A 23,376-nucleotide genomic window follows, 5' to 3' on the forward strand; every position below is an offset into this window, starting at 1 on the left:
TTTTTCTGTCATTTCTGGCCATATTATGCTCTAATATGTATCAACAGACTGCAATTGACCCATTTTTAGCATTTTTAGGCATTTTAAGATTTCACCAATTTTGACCAAAATCGACAAGGGGGGGGTGTTACTTTTTTTTGGGGGGAGGTCATTTTGGAAATCCCAAAATATGGTGTTTTTCTGTCATTTCTGGCCATATTATGCTCTAATATGTATCAACAGACTGCAATTGACCCATTTTTAGCATTTTTAGGCATTTTAAGATTTCACCAATTTTGACCAAAATCGACAAGGGGGGGGTGTTACTTTTTTTTTGGGGAGGTCATTTTGGAAATCCCAAAATATGGTGTTTTTTCTGTCATTTCTGGCCATATTATGCTCTAATATGTATCAACAGACTGCAATTGACCCATTTTTAGCATTTTTAGGCATTTTAAGATTTCACCAATTTTGACCAAAATCGACAAGGGGGGGAGTGTTACTTTTTTTTTGTGGAGGTCATTTTGGAAATCCCAAAATATGGTGTTTTTCTGTCATTTCTGGCCATATTATGCTCTAATATGGCCATATTATGATCTAATATGTATCAACAGACTGCAATTGACCCATTTTTAGCATTTTTAGGCATTTTAAGATTTCACCAATTTTGACCAAAATCGACAAGGGGGGGGTGTTACTTTTTTTTTGGGGAGGTCATTTTGGAAATCCCAAAATATGGTGTTTTTCTGTCATTTCTGGCCATATTATGCTCTAATATGTATCAACAGACTGCAATTGACCCATTTTTAGCATTTTTAGGCATTTTCAGATTTCACCAATTTTGACCAAAATCGACAAGGGGGGGGGTGTTACTTTTTTTTTGGGGAGGTCATTTTGGAAATCCCAAAATATGGTGTTTTTCTGTCATTTCTGGCCATATTATGCTCTAATATGTATCAACAGACTGCAATTGACCCATTTTTAGCATTTTTAGGCATTTTAAGATTTCACCAATTTTGACCAAAATCGACAAGGGGGGGGTGTTACTTTTTTTTTGGGGAGGTCATTTTGGAAATCCCAAAATATGGTGTTTTTCTGTCATTTCTGGCCATATTATGCTCTAATATGTATCAACAGACTGCAATTGACCCATTTTTAGCATTTTTAGGCATTTTAAGATTTCACCAATTTTGACCAAAATCGACAAGGGGGGGGTGTTACTTTTTTTTGGGGGGAGGTCATTTTGGAAATCCCAAAATATGGTGTTTTTCTGTCATTTCTGGCCATATTATGCTCTAATATGTATCAACAGACTGCAATTGACCCATTTTTAGCATTTTTAGGCATTTTAAGATTTCACCAATTTTGACCAAAATCGACAAGGGGGGGGGTGTTACTTTTTTTTTTGGGGAGGTCATTTTGGAAATCCCAAAATATGGTGTTTTTCTGTCATTTCTGGCCATATTATGCTCTAATATGTATCAACAGACTGCAATTGACCCATTTTTAGCATTTTTAGGCATTTTAAGATTTCACCAATTTTGACCAAAATCGACAAGGGGGGAGTGTTACTTTTTTTTTGTGGAGGTCATTTTGGAAATCCCAAAATATGGTGTTTTTCTGTCATTTCTGGCCATATTATGCTCTAATATGGCCATATTATGATCTAATATGTATCAACAGACTGCAATTGACCCATTTTTAGCATTTTTAGGCATTTTAAGATTTCACCAATTTTGACCAAAATCGACAAGGGGGGGGTGTTACTTTTTTTTTGGGGAGGTCATTTTGGAAATCCCAAAATATGGTGTTTTTCTGTCATTTCTGGCCATATTATGCTCTAATATGTATCAACAGACTGCAATTGACCCATTTTTAGCATTTTTAGGCATTTTAAGATTTCACCAATTTTGACCAAAATCGACAAGGGGGGGGTGTTACTTTTTTTTTGGGGAGGTCATTTTGGAAATCCCAAAATATGGTGTTTTTCTGTCATTTCTGGCCATATTATGCTCTAATATGTATCAACAGACTGCAATTGACCCATTTTTAGCATTTTTAGGCATTTTAAGATTTCACCAATTTTGACCAAAATCGACAAGGGGGGGGTGTTACTTTTTTTTTGGGGAGGTCATTTTGGAAATCCCAAAATATGGTGTTTTTCTGTCATTTCTGGCCATATTATGCTCTAATATGGCCATATTATGCTCTAATATGTATCAACAGACTGCAATTGACCCATTTTTAGCATTTTTAGGCATTTTAAGATTTCACCAATTTTGACCAAAATCGACAAGGGGGGGGGGTGTTACTTTTTTTTTGGGGAGGTCATTTTGGAAATCCCAAAATATGGTGTTTTTCTGTCATTTCTGGCCATATTATGCTCTAATATGTATCAACAGACTGCAATTGACCCATTTTTAGCATTTTTAGGCATTTTAAGATTTCACCAATTTTGACCAAAATCGACAAGGGGGGGGTGTTACTTTTTTTTTGGGGAGGTCATTTTGGAAATCCCAAAATATGGTGTTTTTCTGTCATTTCTGGCCATATTATGCTCTAATATGGCCATATTATGCTCTAATATGTATCAACAGACTGCAATTGACCCATTTTTAGCATTTTTAGGCATTTTAAGATTTCACCAATTTTGACCAAAATCGACAAGGGGGGGGTGTTACTTTTTTTTTGGGGAGGTCATTTTGGAAATCCCAAAATATGGTGTTTTTCTGTCATTTCTGGCCATATTATGCTCTAATATGTATCAACAGACTGCAATTGACCCATTTTTAGCATTTTTAGGCATTTTAAGATTTCACCAATTTTGACCAAAATCGACAAGGGGGGGGTGTTACTTTTTTTTTGGGGAGGTCATTTTGGAAATCCCAAAATATGGTGTTTTTCTGTCATTTCTGGCCATATTATGCTCTAATATGGCCATATTATGCTCTAATATGTATCAACAGACTGCAATTGACCCATTTTTAGCATTTTTAGGCATTTTAAGATTTCACCAATTTTGACCAAAATCGACAAGGGGGGGGGTGTTACTTTTTTTTTGGGGAGGTCATTTTGGAAATCCCAAAATATGGTGTTTTTCTGTCATTTCTGGCCATATTATGCTCTAATATGTATCAACAGACTGCAATTGACCCATTTTTAGCATTTTTAGGCATTTTAAGATTTCACCAATTTTGACCAAAATCGACAAGGGGGGGGTGTTACTTTTTTTTTGGGGAGGTCATTTTGGAAATCCCAAAATATGGTGTTTTTCTGTCATTTCTGGCCATATTATGCTCTAATATGGCCATATTATGCTCTAATATGTATCAACAGACTGCAATTGACCCATTTTTAGCATTTTTAGGCATTTTAAGATTTCACCAATTTTGACCAAAATCGACAAGGGGGGGGTGTTACTTTTTTTTTGGGGAGGTCATTTTGGAAATCCCAAAATATGGTGTTTTTCTGTCATTTCTGGCCATATTATGCTCTAATATGTATCAACAGACTGCAATTGACCCATTTTTAGCATTTTTAGGCATTTTAAGATTTCACCAATTTTGACCAAAATCGACAAGGGGGGGGTGTTACTTTTTTTTTGGGGAGGTCATTTTGGAAATCCCAAAATATGGTGTTTTTCTGTCATTTCTGGCCATATTATGCTCTAATATGGCCATATTATGCTCTAATATGTATCAACAGACTGCAATTGACCCATTTTTAGCATTTTTAGGCATTTTAAGATTTCACCAATTTTGACCAAAATCGACAAGGGGGGGGGTGTTACTTTTTTTTTGGGGAGGTCATTTTGGAAATCCCAAAATATGGTGTTTTTCTGTCATTTCTGGCCATATTATGCTCTAATATGTATCAACAGACTGCAATTGACCCATTTTTAGCATTTTTAGGCATTTTAAGATTTCACCAATTTTGACCAAAATCGACAAGGGGGGGGTGTTACTTTTTTTTTGGGGAGGTCATTTTGGAAATCCCAAAATATGGTGTTTTTCTGTCATTTCTGGCCATATTATGCTCTAATATGTATCAACAGACTGCAATTGACCCATTTTTAGCATTTTTAGGCATTTTAAGATTTCACCAATTTTGACCAAAATCGACAAGGGGGGGGTGTTACTTTTTTTTTGGGGAGGTCATTTTGGAAATCCCAAAATATGGTGTTTTTCTGTCATTTCTGGCCATATTATGCTCTAATATGTATCAACAGACTGCAATTGACCCATTTTTAGCATTTTTAGGCATTTTAAGATTTCACCAATTTTGACCAAAATCGACAAGGGGGGAGTGTTACTTTTTTTTTGTGGAGGTCATTTTGGAAATCCCAAAATATGGTGTTTTTCTGTAATTTCTGGCCATATTATGCTCTAATATGGCCATATTATGATCTAATATGTATCAACAGACTGCAATTGAATGCCTAATTCTGTGGAGGACACATTGGTTTTAACTACAAACTTGTTTCTCCGTTATCTCTGACTCCAGCTGTGAGCATAGTATGTTGATATCGTGACAAAATTACAACCCTGTCTCCCGTTTTCTCCAGTTTTCAGACTTCATCATGCTCCAGGTTAAAGAGGACAAAGGTCGTCTCCGGCCGGGGATCGATGCCAACAGCATCATTGAGGACATGTTCAATAACCAGGACCAAAATAAAGACGGCAAGATTGTAGAAGACGAACTGAGGCTTCAGGGGGGGGACGAGTCTGAACAAGTGAGGAAAGACGAGCTGTAAAAGGGACAGTATTTTATTTTTGGGAAGCACCGGGCATTCAGTTGCTGAGGTTATATTGTCATCTCAGAAACTGCTGTGTAACTATTTGTGAAAATGTGAGATTGAAACATTGTCGAGCTTTGATTTTATGGCAGTAAGACAGTTTTCTTTGCCAAATTCTTGTTGAAATATGTTGTGCACCAGAAACCGATGTTTGAAACGTGTCAAAGCGAGAAAAAATGTTCTGTGTTGAAATTGTGTTCTGTTGAAGAAAAAAAGCCATATTTGACTGAAATATTTACATTGAACTACCGAAAAAGGCATTTGGGCTGGGCCCTCCCTCCAGAAAATGACTTTACAAAATGAATGCATTAATCGATGCAGTGCCTTATGAAAAGATGAACCCATTGGTTGTACAGTATGTTTGGCAGTGGCTAGTTTGTACAATAAAAAAAAAATCTATTTTAGAAAATAATATAACAAAGTGTGTTGTGGAACTACGGAAGCCCTGAAAGGCGAGGTGAATTTTAATTTTTTTTCGGGCATTGTTAGCCAAAAAAGTTTTGGCGTACCTATAACATTTTGTTTTTGTCGAGATAACACTTTGGTTTTGGTCGGAAAAACTTTGAGGCTTAATTCACTAACTCCATAAAACACTTACTTTTCATAAGGCATGCACACCATCCAGCACATACACATTGAACATTGATATTCGCTGAAAACTATTTGAATATTATTGGAAAATCAAATCTTGTAGCACACTTTAAAAGTCCGAAAGATAGGTAGGCTAAATAGACTTACAGATGAGATGAGTCAGGCGTGGAAATCCAGAGCAAATTGGCGGCAATCTCCGTGTCTGAGCATGGAGGCAAACCAGGAAGTGCCTTAAGCCTGCATTCTACCGAAAATTCCAGTAGGGGGTGCTAAGTTTGGCTGCAAAAAAAAAATCTGTCCATTCATTTCAGTGCCAAATGAGAAAACTACTTACTTGATTTATTACCTCAGAATTTTTTTCTAGGACACTATGAACAGAACAGATAGAACACTATGGTCTCAATCGCTAGTAAAAAACAATAAACAATAATTTTTTTTCATTATTTTCTTAAAAAAAAATTTGTTTGTTTTTTAATTTTTAATATTAAATATTTTAATATATTTTTTCGATTCTGCGCATGCGCGGCTTTCCCGGCGCTCTGCGCATGCGCAAACTTTTTAACTTAAAAAGAAAAATTAATGTAAAAAAAAAGTTAAAAAAACAAGTAAAGAAGTAAAAAAGACAGTGGTGGACGAAGTGTTCAGATCCTTTACTTCAGTAAAAGTACTAATACCACACTGTGAAATGACTCCACTCCGCTCATTTTAACTACCTAATAAACTTTTCAGTGGTTTAATTTATAAAAATGGGTAATCATTTTAAATGTATCATGTTTGTAATTTTAAATCTTGACCTGAAAAGTAACTAAAGCTGTCAGCTAAATGTAGAGGAATAAAAAGTACAACATATGTCTCAAAATGTAGTGGAGTAGAAGTATAAAGTTACATAAAAGTACCTCAAAATTGTACTTTAAGTCCAGTACTTGAGTAAATGTACGTAGTTACTTTCCACCATTGCTACCTGCCTCTTCTAACTTATACATATCAGTTAAGAGTCCTCCTTCAGACACTGTATGAGGATTAAAGGGATAGTTTGTGCATTATTATACAAAACTTGGTACAATTATTGTCAATGCCCTCCTGAGGATAACCCTTTAAGGTTTTATTGATCGGCCCCTAGGTGGCACTGTGGTGGCAGTCTAATTTCATATTTGGTACCGTGGCCACACTATAACACTTAAGGCAATGAAATTCATAGGGGTGGTATAGACTGGCCCCTGTAACGCACACACCCCGACGGCAGCATGCCCTGACACGCGTGTACTGCGAGGGCCCGTTAGGTACTGCGCGCAGTCCTAGTTAGTAATGCGTTTAGAAAAAAGACCACATTACCATTCTAAAGCATTTTTAGGCATACCATAGTATGTCATTTTTGTCACAAAAGGCCAAATCTTAAAATGCCTAAACTGGTCTAATATTTATAGTCTGTATAGTCCCTTTCATTACCATATTTTACTATGACTTTCTTTTACGCCATACTACACTATAACCTGTATTTTATGGCATACTATAATGTGACATTTTGCAATTGATAATAATGAGACATTGCGATCAGAAAGACATGTAAACACATTTTATTTCAGACAAGTTGGAACATATAAAGAGGTAATGACAATGAAGATGTAGAAAAATTGCTGACAGATTGTGGAACACAGTGCAGATTGTCCACAATTTACAACAGAACTGTTTATTCTTGAAAAATGTTATTGAGCTCCAGTTATTAAGTTTGATGAACCTTGTTTGTTCCATTACAGAAACAGTATTTTGACTCCACAGTTAAAATGACTTAAGTTAAAAGCATGTCAAATACTAACAACATTGTAAAAACCCTGTTATTTTGTATTTCTTTTAAATTCTGTGACACTTCTGAGGTAGCATTTAGTTTTTGCAATTAATGTGACCTCTTCCATACTTAACAAAATGGAGCTATGTATTTTTAATTCTATTTACCAATTTATTTTACTCTTAAAAGTCAGGTGTAGTTATCATAAATTAGCACTTGATAGCACTGTGATGTTACACGAGAAAAACAACAGTGTTTGAACACAGTAACATTTGTTAAACATTTTTTTAAAACATTAGATTTCTGGTTAGAATTAGCTGTAAATTAGCTTTATTGTAAGAGGCTGGAAATCAGTTTCGCATCAGGTGCAAGGTCACGTGCTGCCATTTATATTGTGCGTTTTCCTTTCCCTTTATCATTACATCCTATATGAAGACTTAAACCGTCTTATTTCTTCCCAAAACCAACAAATAAACACCCATAACCACACATACCTTTTACATGCTGCACAAGAGGTTAGACGGTGCAAATATGGCTTCCTTCACATACAGTATAAACATGAATGGAAGGCCAAGGGACAATACAAAAAAAATACAAAAGGGGACGTGGTGTGCATGAGCTGCGGCTGTCAACTGGACCTGTGAAAAGTTTTGTAAAATAACAAATGATCATGAAACATTGTTGGTTGGCTGTCAGTAGGCCTTCAAATGGCACTGTGTGAGCAGGGGCCTCCTCAGCTGATGGCACCGGAGAGTTCAATACCAAACGGCCAGGGGTGTCGATTCTCAGCTCACTTATTGCCAGTAAGGTAGAGCATTATAGCATTAGGAACTTCCAAGGTCTCATCTTTTACCAACACAATGTCATACGAGTCCAAGTAAGACTGCTTCCTCTCCTCAACCTGGACAACGAAAACAAAAACAAATGACAAGTGTAGTAAAATGTCAGAATATGACTATTTAACATGGTAAAAATTGTGAGAGTACTATTCTTGAAAAGGGTGAATTGTGAATATACACTACTGGTTTTAGAACACACCAACTTTTCCAGAATTGAATTGAAAATTATGCAGTTTAATGTCTTAGTGTACTCTGAAATTAATGCACATTTGCAACATTTAATATTCTTTATTGAGCATGATAGTGTTTTGAAAGTAAAAAAATAGATTCAAAATCACATTTTATGTTGGACTAAAGGACTAAAAAAAAAGACACAAAAGGACCAAAAAAAGACACAAAATGACAAAAAAAAGACACAAAATGACAAAAAAAAAGAAACAAAATGACCAAAAAAGACACAAAATGACTTACAAAGACATGAAAAGAATTCAAAAATGGACAAAATAGCCCAAGACTCCAGAGAGTTAAGTTGTTAACCCATTTCTTGTTCCCTGAAAAAGGCCTACTTGTATAATTCTGAAATGTACATTATTTTTCAGTTTTGGTTAAGCTTACCCTTTTTTATTTACCTCTGGCAGTTCACCACTTACCTTTGTACCCTTTCAAGCTGTTCATTTGACTTGAACTGCTTGTATTTCAATAAAAAACAGGAAAAATTGGGGTGTTCTAAAACTTTTGACCGGTAGTGTATATTCATTTGTCAATTCAATTTATATTCATCTCAGGGCAGGAGTTATTGAATATTATGGTGCAGCAGTTGAGGAGAGTGCAAATACACAAAATCAAATGGATACAATGCCAGAAATGTAAACAGGTTCACGTTAAGGTTAATGGTATTGAGTCCTTTTGATGAACATGAGGTTGTAAGATGTTTATATACCTTGTCATTGAGGAACCCAATCTTCAGGATGTTTTCCATGTCCTGTACTCCATCAGCCATGGTTAGATCTCCCAGAGAGTCTCCCAGCAGTAGCACGTTAGGTCGCGTCCGCAGCTCCTGGAAATGGCCGGTGTTGAGCAGTGCGCCTTCCCTTTTATTGTAGATGTGAATAAGCTCTCCCTTGAAAGCCCTCAACACTCCCTGCACCAACAGATCAGGAGTTAAATACATTGTTTATCGTTCCATGGAGTGGGGGATCAATTTATGGTTTGTGGTGCAGCTACTCACAGAGTCATCAAAGTCCATGTAGTTGGAGAAGACTTTGACGTTGGAATGGAAGACTCCGGCTTGGCGAATAACCTCTTCGAGAATGTCTCCAATTCCAGCAGAGAAGATGAGCAGAGGGATGCTGTGTTCATGCAGGTGGTCAAAGAGAAGCTGGTAGCCCTCCCTGTAAAACAAAGCAAAAAGATCATACAGAATGCCACAAAAAAAAAAAATCATACTATTACCAAGGCTATTATAGTTAACGAAAACTAACGAAATAACAAAAACTAGAATTGAAAAAACCTTTTCGTTAACTGAAATAAAAAGAAAAACTAGAGTTTTTAAAAAAACGATAACTAACTGAAACTGTATTGCGTGGTTACAAAACAAACTAAAATTATAGTGAAAATGTCGAGGTGAGTCGAGTCGAGCTGAACCACGCAGTGGAAATGAGGCAACAGTGGAGCATTTAGCATCCACTGGGACAGATACTTAACTTAACTTTAAACTTAAACTTAAAATGATTTTTATTGGATTTTCCTTGGATGCATAATTATATCAGCTGTCAGAGCACACATCAGTTTATCCAATACACCCATAGACTAGGCAAGTACAAAATAAATGAAAACACCAAAGTTATATAGTCAAAATATACAAAAACAAAACAAATAGAAAAAAAAACCTAATAAATGAATGAAGATAACCATATAAGAGAAAAGTATTAAATAAATAAATAATAAAATGGAATAAAAGGAAGATAAGACCAAGGTTATTATAGTTAACGAAAACTAACGAAATAACGAAAACTAGAACTGAAAAAACATTTTCGTTAACTGAAACAAAAATAAAAACTAGAGTTTTTTAAAAAAACGATAACTAACTGAAACTGTATTGCGTGGTTACAAAACTAACTAAAACTAACTGAAATTATAGTGGAAATGTCCTTAGTTTTCGTTTTTGTCAACTTTTTTCCTTCATAATTCAGTGTTTCTATTTGAACATGCAACACATGGTGAATATGTTTACTGAGACTGGGATGTTTACACTAGAACCAAAATACAAAACAGTTAATAACCTTATTGGGGCTGAGATGATAAACCAAAGGAAATAAAGGCAAAATTTATTATGACCACTTTGAATCTGGCACCCAACATATAGCCCATTACAAAAAAACTAAAACTAATAAAAACTAAACTAAAACTAAGCATTTTCAAAAAATAAAAACTAAACTAAAACTAGAAAACTCACTCTAAAAACTAACTAAAACTAACTGAATTTGAAAACAAAAATTCACAACGAAATTAAAACTAAAACTAATGAAAAATCCAAAACTATTATAACCTTGACTATTACTAGTCTTAGTATGCTGCTCTACAAAGCCTAACTGCAGTAACTATGCAAAAGGTAAAACTGAGAAAAAGTGCTTTAAAGTTTTTTAATGTGCTTCATCTGGCCAGACAAATTGGTTGTAGGTAGGTAAGCGATATGACACTTATTTCTACATGTATTGATGATGTAATATTTATGTTAAAAAATCATAATGATTTGACCTTTAACCCGAAAAACATAGTTACTGCATTGCTATAAAAGGTTCTAATAGTAATGCAAAAACAGTGTAGTAAAAACAATGTTGTTGTCTTTGAACAACTTTTATATTTTGTTTTCAGAGAATAAACATTTTCAAATTGATTTTGTAATAAATGTATTTAGAAGTGTTTAGCAACACTATTCAAAGATATGCGTTTTTTAGACTTAATATTATACAGAAGTTATATTTTAGTCTTAATATAATTTTACTTCAATTTTTTACTTTTTTTTCTCACTATCTAGATAATAATTTCCCTTTCAAATAAACGTATAATTTCTATTATTTTTATGTTTAAATTAGTATATATATCCAAAGCAGACTGTGGTAAGTGCAATTACTGCTTGGTTTTGAGTTGGATTTTGTGGTTCTCATATTATTATTTCTCTGAAATAAAGCAAAATTAAAATCTAAAACTTTGTCACAAGATAAAACAGACATAAAGGAGTTCATTTTTAGTTATAACTCAATTTTGACCAAAAATGTAGTTACTGCAGTTAGGCTTTGTAGGGCAGGATAGTATGTAGTCAAAATTTTATGAAAAATAGTCATAGTATAGTGTATACCAGCGGTTCCCAAACTTTTTTTGCCATGCACCCCCTTCTATGTCCCAGCCGAGTTGACGCACCCCCAATCCCCCACACCATTAAAAGAAAACAAAATGCAATTAGCTTTTTTTTTAGCCATATTAAAGGCGGCATGTTTAATCATGCTCAAATGACCAGAACACACATGTAATAAAATAATCACTATCACAACAATGCTCTCTCGCATTTGAATTATTCTGAAACACAGTAGCAGTTTCAATAAAATGCAACAAAATGATGTGCAAACTTTCACTTTTAAGAGCAAGAGGATGATGAAGGCCCAGGATCAGAGGCAGAAAGCACATAAGTTGTGGAAAATGTAATATGTTAATAATGTTAATATTTTTAGCCGCGTTAAACAAAAATTGCAGAAAGTTTAAATGACCATTTATCAATTAATATTACAGTTTTTGATTTAACATTTTATAAAGGAAATGCTTTATTTTCACGTCTTTATTGTGTGTGGGGGAAAAAATGTAATTGTGTAATTATCAGACCGCCATTACATTTTTCATCTCGCGCACCCCCTAGCAGCAGCTCGCGCACCCCCAGGGGTCCACGCACCACACTTTGGGAATCCCTGGTGTATACCATAGTATGTCATCCAAATTTCATGAAAAGTCATCCTATAGTATGTCCTTCAAATCTCAGGAAGTCAGAAAAAAGTCATAGTTGGTATGTCGACCAAATTTCATGAAGAAGTCATAGAATGTCGTCAAAATTTAATGGAAAAAGTCATAGTATACTATGTCGTCCAAATTTCATGCAGGTTTTCTCACCTCAGCTTGGCTTCAGACTCCCTCACCACAGTAGCCAGTAGGTCTTTCCTAATCTTCTGCTGTACCAGCAGTTCGTGAGCTTTAGTCCACCTGGGAGATAAAGGTGCAGCAAAGTTTTATAAAACTTTTAAGTAGATAATATTTTATTTTTAGTTAAAAGCTGTATTAGATACTCACCACTCCACCATAAGGGGCAGCTTTTCATCTATTGACCGTGAAGAGTCAATCTCTATAGGATAGTATGTGTTGAGCAGGTCCTTCAACTGAAGCAGACAGGACAGTACTCAAAAACATTGTAACTGGCTTGTAAACATCAAGCAAACGGCTGAATTTGACTCAATTAGACTTGGAGAAGAACTTCAGCTTAAAACTTATTTTTAATGAATTAAATGTAAATTACTTAAATGTATTGTAGAAGACTCAAGAGCAAGAAGACTATAACAAATACCCGACATTTCTGTATTACTGTTGAACAGATAAGAAGTCAAGGATCATGGTTTGATTTCTTGTATGTTATATGTTGTAATTCTTCCTATTCCCCTCAAGAGGGCAGACAGACTGAATATGAGTGGCAGAATGAATTAAATATGATTCACCATACAAATACAATATATATATATATATATATATATATATATATATATATAGTAGGGTTGTCAAAAGTATCGATACTCCAAAAAGTATCGATACTAAAATGTTGTATCCGAATACAATACTCATTTTCAAAAGTATCGATCCAACAACTTATTAAACAGCGAAACCATACAACCTCAAAATATTGTTCTAATTGTTCTTGTTTATTGTATTTATTTATTTTTTGCACTACCTCAGACCTGAAGCTTGTTAGCATAGTTGCAGTTTCTTTTTGCACAACTGTTTTTTTATTATAAATATTTAACCAGTGGTTCTGTTCTTTTTTACATGTTGCATTTTTGTTGTTAATAAAAATATTCGAGTATCGAATATTTTCCTGAGTATCGGTATCGAGTTGAACATTTTAGTATCGTGACAACCCTAATATATATATATATATATATATATATATATATATATATATATAAATATATATATACAAATATACATTTGACAATCCTAAGAAGTCGGACATGCATTATATTTATTGGGTCTATGCTGTGGCTTTCATGTGGAGAAAAATACATTTGAAGTTTAATTAACAGCACTTCAAGTCCTACGAAAACCAGCTTTTACACAAAAACCTTATTCCTACCTCTTTTTTGCAGTCTTCAGTGATGAGTTTGCTGTTGTCAAGGATATCTGCAAATAATCGCAATGAGAAAATGACACAGCCATGAAACATTGTTATACCAAAACCAACCTTTAACCCTCAGAACCACATCATCATTTGGTCATTTTCCCCCAATATTCATGAATATGTATTTATTCAAATTAAAAATAATGTCTGCAAAACATTTTTGACTTATACACTACTGGTCAAAAGTTTTAGAACACACCAACTTTTCCAGAATTGAATTGAAAATGATGCAGTTTAATGTCTCAGTGTACTCTGAAATTAATGCACATTTGCAACATTTAAAATTCTTTATTGAGCATGATAGTGTTTTGAAAGTAAAAAAAAGATTCAAAATCACATTTTATGTTGGACTAAAGGACTAAAAAAAGACACAAAATGACCAAAAAAAGACACAAAATGACTATAAAAAGAAACAAAATGACAAAAAAAGACACAAAATGACTTACAAAGACATGAAAAGAATTCAAAAATGGACAAAATAGCCCAAGACTCCATAGAGTTAAGTTGTTAACCCATTTCTTGTTCCCTGAAAAAGGCCTACTTGTATAATTCTGAAATGTACATTATTTTCCAGTTTTGGTTAAGCTTACCTTTTTTTATTTACCTCTGGCAGTTCACCACTTACCTTTGTACCCTTTCAAGCTGTTCATTTGACTTGAACTGCTTGAATTTCAATAAAAAACTGGAAAAATTGGGGTGTTCTAAAAATTTTGACCGGTAGTGTATGTTGCAGTGAAACACAAGACCAAAGTAAGTAAAATGTAAAAAAGCAAAAAATGACTGGTCAGTGGACTTACTGTGACAAGTAGGGCACCGTTTGCCATTGTATGCAAATCTTGTCAGGGTCATGTCAAAATCTGAGATCACCTACATGAAAGAGATAAAAAATAATGAAGACAAATAAAAATGAACTTGTGCATTTGTCCATGTAGAGAAAATAAATACTATATCTGGATTTCGCATACCTGCACGGTGTTGGAGCCAGCCTTCACCATGGACTGTAGGATCTCCTGTACCCTCTGAGGGTCCCTCATGCACACTGAGGGGTTGGACAACTCTGGAATCTAAACATTGAAAATAACTGTGAGTGAGCGTCACATTCACTTAGAAGGAAAGTAAATACAAATATCTTACAGATCGTCACACTGTTAAAATAATCGCCAACATGATTTTTTGTCAAAATTGGGTTTTTTGTCTAAATCATCTCCTCATAGCCACCTATGGTAAAATCTCCTACATCCTCAGTTGATCAGATCATGTGATTTTACCCCTTTAAGATCATCACTTCTTTGACAATTTTCCACATTCATAGGCATCAGATAAGAACCCAGCAAAGAAGAGCTAGAGGGAGATTGTTTAGTTATCAGTTTAGTTTATCAGTGTTTTATTGTTGACACTAATATTGGTAACACTTTATTTTGAAGGTGTCTACATAAGAGTGACATGAGCGTGTCATAAACATGACATGGGATGTGTCATGAACATTAATGATACTTTGAAGTAACATTAATGCTCATGATACTTGTCATGTCATGTTTCTGACAGGCTTGTGTGACTCTTATGTAGACACCTTCAAAATAAACTGTTACCATATCTTGCTTAAGTCACAAAGGCATGTTCAAAAAATTGTCATTTATTTCTCTTTAGTTACATAATTTACACACAGTGTCATTACTATGCCAATAGCCATCCTTTGTTACATCCTTTTTGAGTGAAATGATCAATAAATGTCATATGTTACACTTTTGGTGGAGTTTTTTGTGTTTCCTGCAAAACTTGAAAAAATGACTTAGGCGATTATTTTAACAGGGTGACGATATGCAAAGCTCATTGTCTCTTCTAGGCACAAACGTTAGCCCACCTCGTTAGAAAGCTCAGTCAGGTGCTAGCACTAGGTTAAATAACACATTATTTAGCTAACTTGCCCCAGCCCGCGGAACATTTGTGGCTGTAGCCAAAATAATAAAGTTTTTTTTAGATAAAAACGAAGAGCCAACGTTGATATTAGCCACACTATAGTGGTTAAGTTAGGTACGTTAAGCTAACGTAGCTAGCTAGTATGCAAGATAGTTGTTGTAGTGTGCATTATTTTTGGTGCATCGCATTTTCCTGAAAGCTTTAACTTAAAAAAATATGTTTACCATTTTCTTGAAATCGGTGGTCTCTGAGTTAAGATTGACAAAAGGCGTATCATCAGTTGTCAGTCTGCACTGGTAAGTAACGTTAATGTTGCTACGGTGGTGGTGCCTTCCGGAACTGTTAAAAGTGTAGGGCTTTTACGGAACTATCAAGACTAGACCATAGCTTTATTTTAAATGATTTTCCCATTAATGAGATGTTTCATCTACTAAAACCATGGATGGAAAACGACTACAAAATGTATGATTAAAGTAAAAATACTACTGTAATGCATTATGTAGCCTAAAGCGACCAAACTTTTTTTTTCGTTTTATGTTCTCACAAATGCCACCCTTCGATAGAGACGTAAAGGCAGCACCGCTACTTGTATAAGTTGCGGTGGGACGGTATGTACTCTTCCCCAGGAGACAGAAGCAACGATAGAAGGTTCCCACCCCGACTCTCCACCAGGGTTTCTATCCATGTGAATAATAACCGGGGGGTTACTATATGGCTTTCTACAAACCTTGGAACTTTAAAAATCTCTGCGAGATCCAAAAGCACACCTGCAATTACCGCAGGTGGATATGGACAACCAAAGAAAATAAAACGGAGATCTTCAAGATAGCAACTTTAAATCATGAAAATCAATAACACTAATTACATTACTTTTGTTGATGTTTAACTCAGAACAGCTAGAACTGTGGGACTAAGCCATTAACACTAACAGTATTTTTGTAATTGCAGGTTACATCGAGGTTTCTGGGTAGTAGCAGCTTTAACTAATGAAGTCCACCAAGGCAATAAAATACTCTAAGTGCAACCATTCATCTTACAAAACAACTTTAATTGCAAGTGATGACATTAGCATTTCTTACATCCAGTATAAGGACAAAATGTCAGACTATCACATGCAAAGCAAATTACATAGCTTATTTCACTCAGTATTAGCAGTGCTATTTATGTTGGTCATAAAGTGGAAATGAATAAAATGTCTGCACTCTGAAACCTTTATGTCGGTGGGATTTTTTGAATGCCAGTCACCACAAATTCAGAGCAATCCCATTTATTTTTCCTATAGATCAGATTACTTTTCATCCCATTTCTAAGTATTTTAAGAGGTTGACAGAACAACATAGCAGATATTTAATATACACTCAGCTGAAGTGAAGTACACAAGACATTTAATTCTGGAAACAAATCTGCAAACAATGATAATATGTTGTTTTGTTCTTTTTATCACATACTGACTTGCTGGATAAAACAAAGCATTTCCAAAATACAATCACCTTGTCTGATATGGAACAAATTAAATAAGCAAAGTCAAAGTGCAGTGGCAATGTAAATCCATAGCTTCTGCAAGACTTCACAAACAATTAGATGTCAAAAAGTGCAGTTGTAGAGAAGCTCTGCAAACACAAATCATACACTCCCGCACTCACACATACATTTTCAATGTATTTTCCTTAAATGCATGGGAATAGACTGAGCAATAGACTCCCAAAGTGCAAAAGAAATGAATGATTAAGTCATTGCTAGTGATTTCTGCTAAATGCAGTGGCCAAATATAAAGTTAAATGTCAAAATAACTAAAAAGGAATGATTTTATTACATCTTATCACATCTTTTCACCATTACAGTTCTCCTAACATTTCACTTAATCAGAAACCTGCTGAAAATTCACTAGTTTTCAAGTGTTAAGATGAGCAACACAAATTAAATAATAATTAAATATACTCAGTACCATGTTGAAGGGAAACTGCAATCTAAAGGAAAACTAATCTACCAGGTTTTAACATTAACAGCCTTTCTGGATTTATTTACACTTAATTGTTGAGGCTGCACAGTAACAAGCAGAGCCATTCTTATAGAGCAATTATGATAGAAGTTAAGAGTTAAGACATTTGGACCGATGTTCTACTTGCATGAAGAGATTGTCACAGTGTTAAAATGGAATGAGACTTCATTAAGTGAGTTGGATTGAATGTAGGAATGCAGTTATTGGTAATGCCACATAGCCTCCTCGCAGGCTTACAATAAAGGAATGTAAAATATCCATATAAATGTTTACATATACAGCTTTATACTATTTATGTACAAACAGATAAACAGCATCTATACCAACATACTTGACAAAAGGATATTCAGTTGTTGGCTGCTATATATCACTCTTATTCACATGTTTACATTCCCCTTTTCCCTCCTCACAGACCACCAGGTGGTCAGTGCACACCTGTCCACACATTTCATGGCTTTCAACAAATCAGCCATTAATACAACAAAGCATGAGAGCCGATGGCACGGAGTTCAGTTTAATGAGATCCAGTATGAGAGCAACACAAGACCCGCACCAGCACATTATGTGTGAGTGGGGGACAATGAAGATGGCTGCAATGGAACAGATGCTTGCGGCGTATCCTGGTATCTTGGATTAAGCGGACACGACTCGCTCAGCACTCTATCTGTGACTGGAGCTGCCGGCGTAAAGTGAGCGTGCGTCGGTGAAGCTGCTGCATCTGCTGCATGCGATCCCGCTGGCGGGCCAGGTTCTGCGGCATGGGGTAGCGCTGACAGCCGTACAGGAAGCGGTAGGGGATGCGGACGTGGCAGGCGGTTGCTCGGCAGCGAGGTTGAGGCATGGGGGGCAGCAGCATCCAGCGTTTCCTCTCAGCACAGTAGCGGTACGCCTCCTTGCGGTACTGCTTGTCCACGTCATCGCTGTTCTTCCAGCCTCCGATGATGAAGACGTCCTCGTCGAAGTGGCAGATGGCAGCGCCCTCGATGCTGGTAACCTCTGGTGGCAGGCTCTCCAGGATCTCATCAGAGATGCGTACGCTGATCTTTTGCTTTGCGACCTCGTCCCGCACTGTGTAGCTCTTGGGGCAGCAGGAGGCCGTGTGGTAGAAGTTAGTAGACGCCACGGCCATCTGGAAGATGCAATAGTTGTCAATAAGGGGTAGGGAGTCTACGTCTTGCCACTGGCGGCTCTCCGTGTCATAGCGAGTGGTCACGGTCTTCAGGCCGTCCTCATTGTCGGTGTCAACAGGTGTGCGTGCCGTGACGTACACAAAGCGGTCCTCCACGCTCACTGCCTTCACATCCCGCAGGATTTTGGGGGCAGATTCCAGGTTGTGCCACTTGTCCTGCTCGGGCTCGTATATACTGACATCTTTGAAACCTGGACTGAAGTTTCCGTGGCCACCGATGCTGTACAGTATATCCTTAATACAGGTGAGGCCAAAGGAGTGCTTGCGTGTGGTCAGGTTGCTCACCTGCTCCCAGGTGTTGCGATTAGGATTGTAACGTTCCACCGTCTTAGCAAAGCCTGGTTCCATAGAACCGGCTACGTAGACGTGGGACTCTGTGGCAGCGATAGCGTGGCCGTCCAGGTGGTTGTGGATGTGCGGCAGGTTGACCCAACGGTCCTCATAAATGAAGTAACCCACACACTCACTCAGGTAGTCCCCTCCCTCTGACACACCGCCGACCACCATGATAACGTCCATGTTCTGGCCAAAGCGTGGCTGAAAGGAGGCCATGTGGGAGGACCAGAACTCCATATCAGTTGACTTGAGGTTCTCAAATCGGATAGCGTGGCCCTCCACTGCCTCTGACACCAGCTGGAGACAGGCCTCGTTGGCGGCAACCAGCTGCTCAGTCTTCACCACCCTGGTCAGGTAGGTGGGCTTGATCTGCGGCAGCCTCAGGAGGCGGAACAGCTCCTCAAAGTAGCGGCTCCGCTCCTCTGAGTTCTTCTGCACCCACTTCACCACCGCCTCAAAAAGCACCTCCTCAGAATCCACTGTGATCTCGGCATCAGACAGCCAGTCACGAACCAGGTGAAAGGGCAGCGTGTAGAACTCCTCATCCTGGATAACCTTGTGGAAGTTGCGACGGATCATATCTGCAGCCCGTAGAGCCAGCTGGTCCAGAGTGTACATGTGGGCTAGACTGTGCACTGCCACACAGTTGGTTAGGCTCAGCTTCTTCTTGAGGAACTCACCACAGAAATCCTTCAGCTGCAGCAGGAGGAACCTAATATAGAGAAAACAAAAAATACAGTATAGGATGAATGAGCACTTCCTGCTACTGGATTATATTACTGAACTGGTTGGACCAGGCATGTCTTGTTTTTTGCAAGCAGAGCACGACAACAACACTTCAGCCACTGAAGGCCTCATGCTTTGACTTTCAAAATCACAATCTCTCACTGTCACACACACTGAAATACTAGTGTAAACACACCGTACCTGTCAGCTAGCTCCAGCACTTCATGCACATTGCAGGTGCTAACGCGAATTTCTCCAGTGTACATGTACTGGATGACACTCTCCACTGTATCCGGGTCCGGCCCCAGCTCTGAGCTCCATTCCTTCATCTCCACCCGTCCGGACAGTGATTCTGAGAACTGTCCTCCAAGCAGCGGGGTGAAATAATCGGTGGCCGCAGCCAGCACAGACCTGTGGGCTGAAAACTCGCAACTCTGGACGCTCCCGCTAGCCGCGCCGCTGCTGAAGGCCAGCGTCACGTCGCAGAACAAGCCCTGCTTCCTCTGCTCGTTCTGCCGCCGAGACAGCTCCGAGCAGTGGGAGGAGGAGGTGAAGTCTTCGGCCTCTTCCGCGTCTCCGTCTCCGGCGAGGGCGCTGGGCGTGCTGGTGCCGCTGCTGCCGCTGCTCCTGGCGGAGTCCTCCGGGTTCGGGGCCGCCGCTGCCATTCTGCTGCCGGCACTGAAGCTGAGCAGAGGTGGGAAATTAAGTAAACTAGTGGAGGAAAGCAGGCGACATACGCAGCCACACATACATGTAGTCAAAACAGAGAGCGGCAGTGAAGCGCGTTTCGCATTGGGAGCTCAATACCCGCCACTTAAAGGGGAACCACCAGATGTAGCGTTAAAAAAAGTATTTATAAAATTAAACATTATGGTTTAAATGCAGTATTATGTTAGTCTGAAATTAAATAACGTTTATGTTTAATGCCAAACTCGTGGTATACAACATCTAATATATTCAAGGCATATAAATACTAACATTGTTACTATATTAATAAAGGAATAACTAGTATGCAAAATGGATATTGGGTATTCATTTTTAATAGTACCTGTCAAAGATAAGATAAAAACAAACACCTTATTTTTCTGACGAAGTGATTGTGGCGTTCTAAAAAAACGACGAATGAGAAACTAACTTCGACGTGGTAAACAGACAGAATCCCTGACATGCGCAGTAAGTAAAAGGCGTAACCGCGTTGTTGACGTCAGTGGCAGTTCCCACCAGCTCAAGCTGAGCTCTGCACATGGTGAGAAACTTGCATTGACACGTATGTAGTTTACTCTGCAGGCTGCAGGGGAAGGTCGAACCACTCAAGGCTGCAATAAACGCACAGCCACAAACAGTCTAGTATGCATGGAGTGTTTATAATAACTGTGATTTAATGCCCTGTGGCTTGCCAAAGTTATACAGATTTTACTTTTATTTCAATATTCTTATTGAGACAGAAAAAACAAGAATCATGGCAGGTATTTGACTTGTGATAGCAGGGACAGCACATGCATACTTAACATTAATAGATGTATGACTATTAGGTGTGTCAGTAACACAGTCATTAAGTCAGACACACAATACCACAATCCTATACAAAATGTACATTTTGGTGTCATGAATCTGAAACACTGACATATTTGTTTTATGGTTCTTCAAATTCAGATAAGTATTTGGTCATCTGTCTATATTATATTGTCATCTATATTGTTAATTTGCTTAACAATGCTTGTTTTCATTTTCCCTTCCTGTGTTAATTTTTAGTCTGCCATGTGGCTCTTCCGTGAACCAAATTGTCTGACTGTATACTATTATTACCCTAATAAAGATACTTAAATAAATACACCTGTATGGAATGTAAAAATGATCATGTTTTTAGTTACATTAGTAGTGTTTTAAATATGTATATATCTGCATGGTTGCAGATTTATATAGCATGTTTGTATTTACCATAAAACAGCTGGAGCAAGTATAAAGAGATAAATGGTGTGCAGAGTTGTAGATCTCAAAGCAAAATGAAATTATGTCAAAGACCTTAACCCAACCCTGACACATATGCAGTCAATTAACAGTTTAATCTGGGCAGATTTAAAAGATAATGACGCACACACATTGTATTACATTACATTAATGAGATTTTATTTTACTCAGTTACACAGTTGTCAACATACAACAGGTCAGTACAGAGGCACGTTTAGTTCACATTGAGACAATAATAAACATCAAACATTGCGACAACATTGGTGAGGTTTCTGGTTGCCTGAAGAACATTCACATAAAAGATGACACTGCTGATGACTACCGAACATCTTATTTTAGACCTCATGAATTCTGGGAAAATGTGTAATTTGCTTTTGTTTAGAAGAGAATTGAAGTTTTGTCCTAAGTGATCATGACCATATAAGGTCTCTGTTGGATACACCATAGCAATCTGACAGGTGTGTCAAATGACCTAAGGTGAGACTTGTTTGCTGCATGTGTCATGTTATTTGGTTTGATTCATACAAAAAAAAAGTCTGAGTAAAAGAGAGCAAAAAAAGGCAAATAATTCAATCATAATTAATTAAATTTTTAATGTGAAAAAAATATGAATGTATAAAATATCTAATGCTATTTGACTGCTAAAATTATGTGCCGTCTTAATAGTGAAACAATAATTCAAGTTATTGTAATGGGATTAGTGCATTTATATTAACAATATTAAGACCTTAAAAATAGTGAATATGTAATCTTTTCATAGCTCATGGAAATATAATGGCATCCTGGGGCGAAAAAATGCTGGTGAGAGGAAAAACTTTTTTTTCCCTTCTTCTTTTGTTTCTATGACTAACAGCAGTCTACTTTTACTTAAACCCTTTTTGAAAATGCTCACACTTTTCACCAGCCGAGAGAGAACATTTGCCAGGAATGACTAAAAATTGTCCCTTTTGCCACACTGCTGTTTCATTTTTGCCACTGTGCCAAAAACATTAATGAAAAACAAAACTATAACAATCTTGTACCGTTTAATTTCCACTATTAATACATCTATGTATAAATTAAGTTCTACAGTATGCTCTCACATTGTTATTGCACTACGTGTTCACCTTTTGATTCATAATTGGCACAATGAAGCGAGCTGCACAGAGACACAACAGTCTGTGAGGCATGCTAGGTTAATACAACAATGATAATTATTCTGGATAAATTACAGTACTTCACGAGCCATGAGGGCGGCGGCGGTCAGTCGTTGAATAATCCACTATTACATCCTCGTCTGAATATCTGAGAAATCTTGTCTCACTGGAGCTTCACAGTTTAGCAGGTTTACTTATATTCACAGAACTGCAGCACTTACAGGTTTCCAAAATTAAAAACATAATCTTCTTCTCAATATTTTTGCAATTTACAGCTATATTACTAGTAACATCTTTCCCACGATGAGGTGAGGGGATTTGGGGACAGAGAGATCACATGGACATGTGTTCTGGGAGCACATAGGAGATGTCGTCCCATGGGTGGCGATACAGACCCTGCTTCAGCCTCTTCTGGTCCAGATAGTGTCCTGAGGAGATAGAAGAGGAAGGACTTATTGATAGGTAGAAGTGTATGAAGTCTTCCATGAATGATCATAGCTGTGTGTCTGCTTCAAGGTTATACTAGTATATAAAAAAACAAATTCCAAAACCCCCTCTCAAGTTCTTGACTCCACTCACCTGGTTCTGTTGTTTTTGGTTTCTGTTTCAATAACTATACTAGTATTAGTCAGGGCTATACATGTATGTAGCAAACTGTCTTTATTTAATTTACTAGTATTATCATTT

The 23,376-nt window shown here is 37.1% G+C and overlaps 4 protein-coding genes across 4 annotated transcripts in view; 1 reads left to right on the forward strand and 3 right to left on the reverse strand.

Annotated features, from left to right (window-relative positions):
* Window positions 1–7,428, forward strand: part of fkbp10a (FKBP prolyl isomerase 10a) — a 22,713-nt gene extending 15,285 nt beyond the window's left edge. The window contains exon 10 of the mRNA XM_059347238.1: window positions 4,544–7,428. Within this exon, the coding sequence (XP_059203221.1) occupies window positions 4,544–4,732 (189 nt within the window). The 3' untranslated portion in view covers window positions 4,733–7,428. The remainder of the gene's footprint in view (window positions 1–4,543) is intronic.
* On the reverse strand, window positions 6,924–15,886 carry LOC131982687 (cytosolic 5'-nucleotidase 3-like). Its single transcript, XM_059347239.1, has 9 exons — window positions 15,560–15,886; window positions 14,384–14,482; window positions 14,216–14,285; window positions 13,374–13,420; window positions 12,323–12,408; window positions 12,146–12,235; window positions 9,216–9,378; window positions 8,928–9,128; window positions 6,924–8,049 (listed from the first exon to the last, which is right to left on the reverse strand). Exons 1-9 carry the CDS (start codon window positions 15,560–15,562, stop codon window positions 7,939–7,941), a joined length of 870 nt encoding a protein of 289 aa, XP_059203222.1. The 5' UTR covers window positions 15,563–15,886; the 3' UTR covers window positions 6,924–7,938.
* A 482-nt stretch (window positions 15,887–16,368) lies between these two features.
* On the reverse strand, window positions 16,369–20,381 carry LOC131982685 (kelch-like protein 11). The gene is made up of 2 exons (XM_059347236.1): window positions 19,787–20,381; window positions 16,369–19,571 (listed from the first exon to the last, which is right to left on the reverse strand). The coding sequence occupies exons 1-2, from the start codon at window positions 20,332–20,334 to the stop codon at window positions 17,987–17,989; spliced, it is 2,133 nt and encodes a 710-aa protein (XP_059203219.1). The 5' UTR covers window positions 20,335–20,381; the 3' UTR covers window positions 16,369–17,986.
* Window positions 20,382–21,706: 1,325 nt separating this feature from the next.
* Window positions 21,707–23,376, reverse strand: part of aclya (ATP citrate lyase a) — a 28,373-nt gene continuing 26,703 nt past the window's right edge. Inside the window, exon 28 of the mRNA XM_059347565.1 lies at window positions 21,707–23,117. Within this exon, the coding sequence (XP_059203548.1) occupies window positions 23,023–23,117 (95 nt within the window). The 3' untranslated portion in view covers window positions 21,707–23,022. The remainder of the gene's footprint in view (window positions 23,118–23,376) is intronic.

Source organism: Centropristis striata, chromosome 13 (genome assembly GCF_030273125.1).
Source record: "Centropristis striata isolate RG_2023a ecotype Rhode Island chromosome 13, C.striata_1.0, whole genome shotgun sequence".
Classification (NCBI taxonomy): domain Eukaryota; kingdom Metazoa; phylum Chordata; class Actinopteri; order Perciformes; family Serranidae; genus Centropristis; species Centropristis striata.

Excerpts from the sequence above, each read along its gene's own strand:
- LOC131982685 (XM_059347236.1), bottom strand. The coding sequence starts at position 20,334 with ATGTGTGGCTGCGTATGTCGCCTGCTTTCCTCCACTAGTTTACTTAAT. Across the intron at positions 19,572-19,786 it reads GTGCTGGAGCTAGCTGACAG|GTTCCTCCTGCTGCAGCTGA; the intron begins GTACGGTGTGTT and ends TCTCTATATTAG.
- LOC131982687 (XM_059347239.1), bottom strand. Across the intron at positions 14,286-14,383 it reads CTGGCTCCAACACCGTGCAG|GTGATCTCAGATTTTGACAT; the intron begins GTATGCGAAATC and ends TCTTTCATGTAG. Across the intron at positions 8,050-8,927 it reads TTGGGTTCCTCAATGACAAG|GTTGAGGAGAGGAAGCAGTC; the intron begins GTATATAAACAT and ends TTCGTTGTCCAG.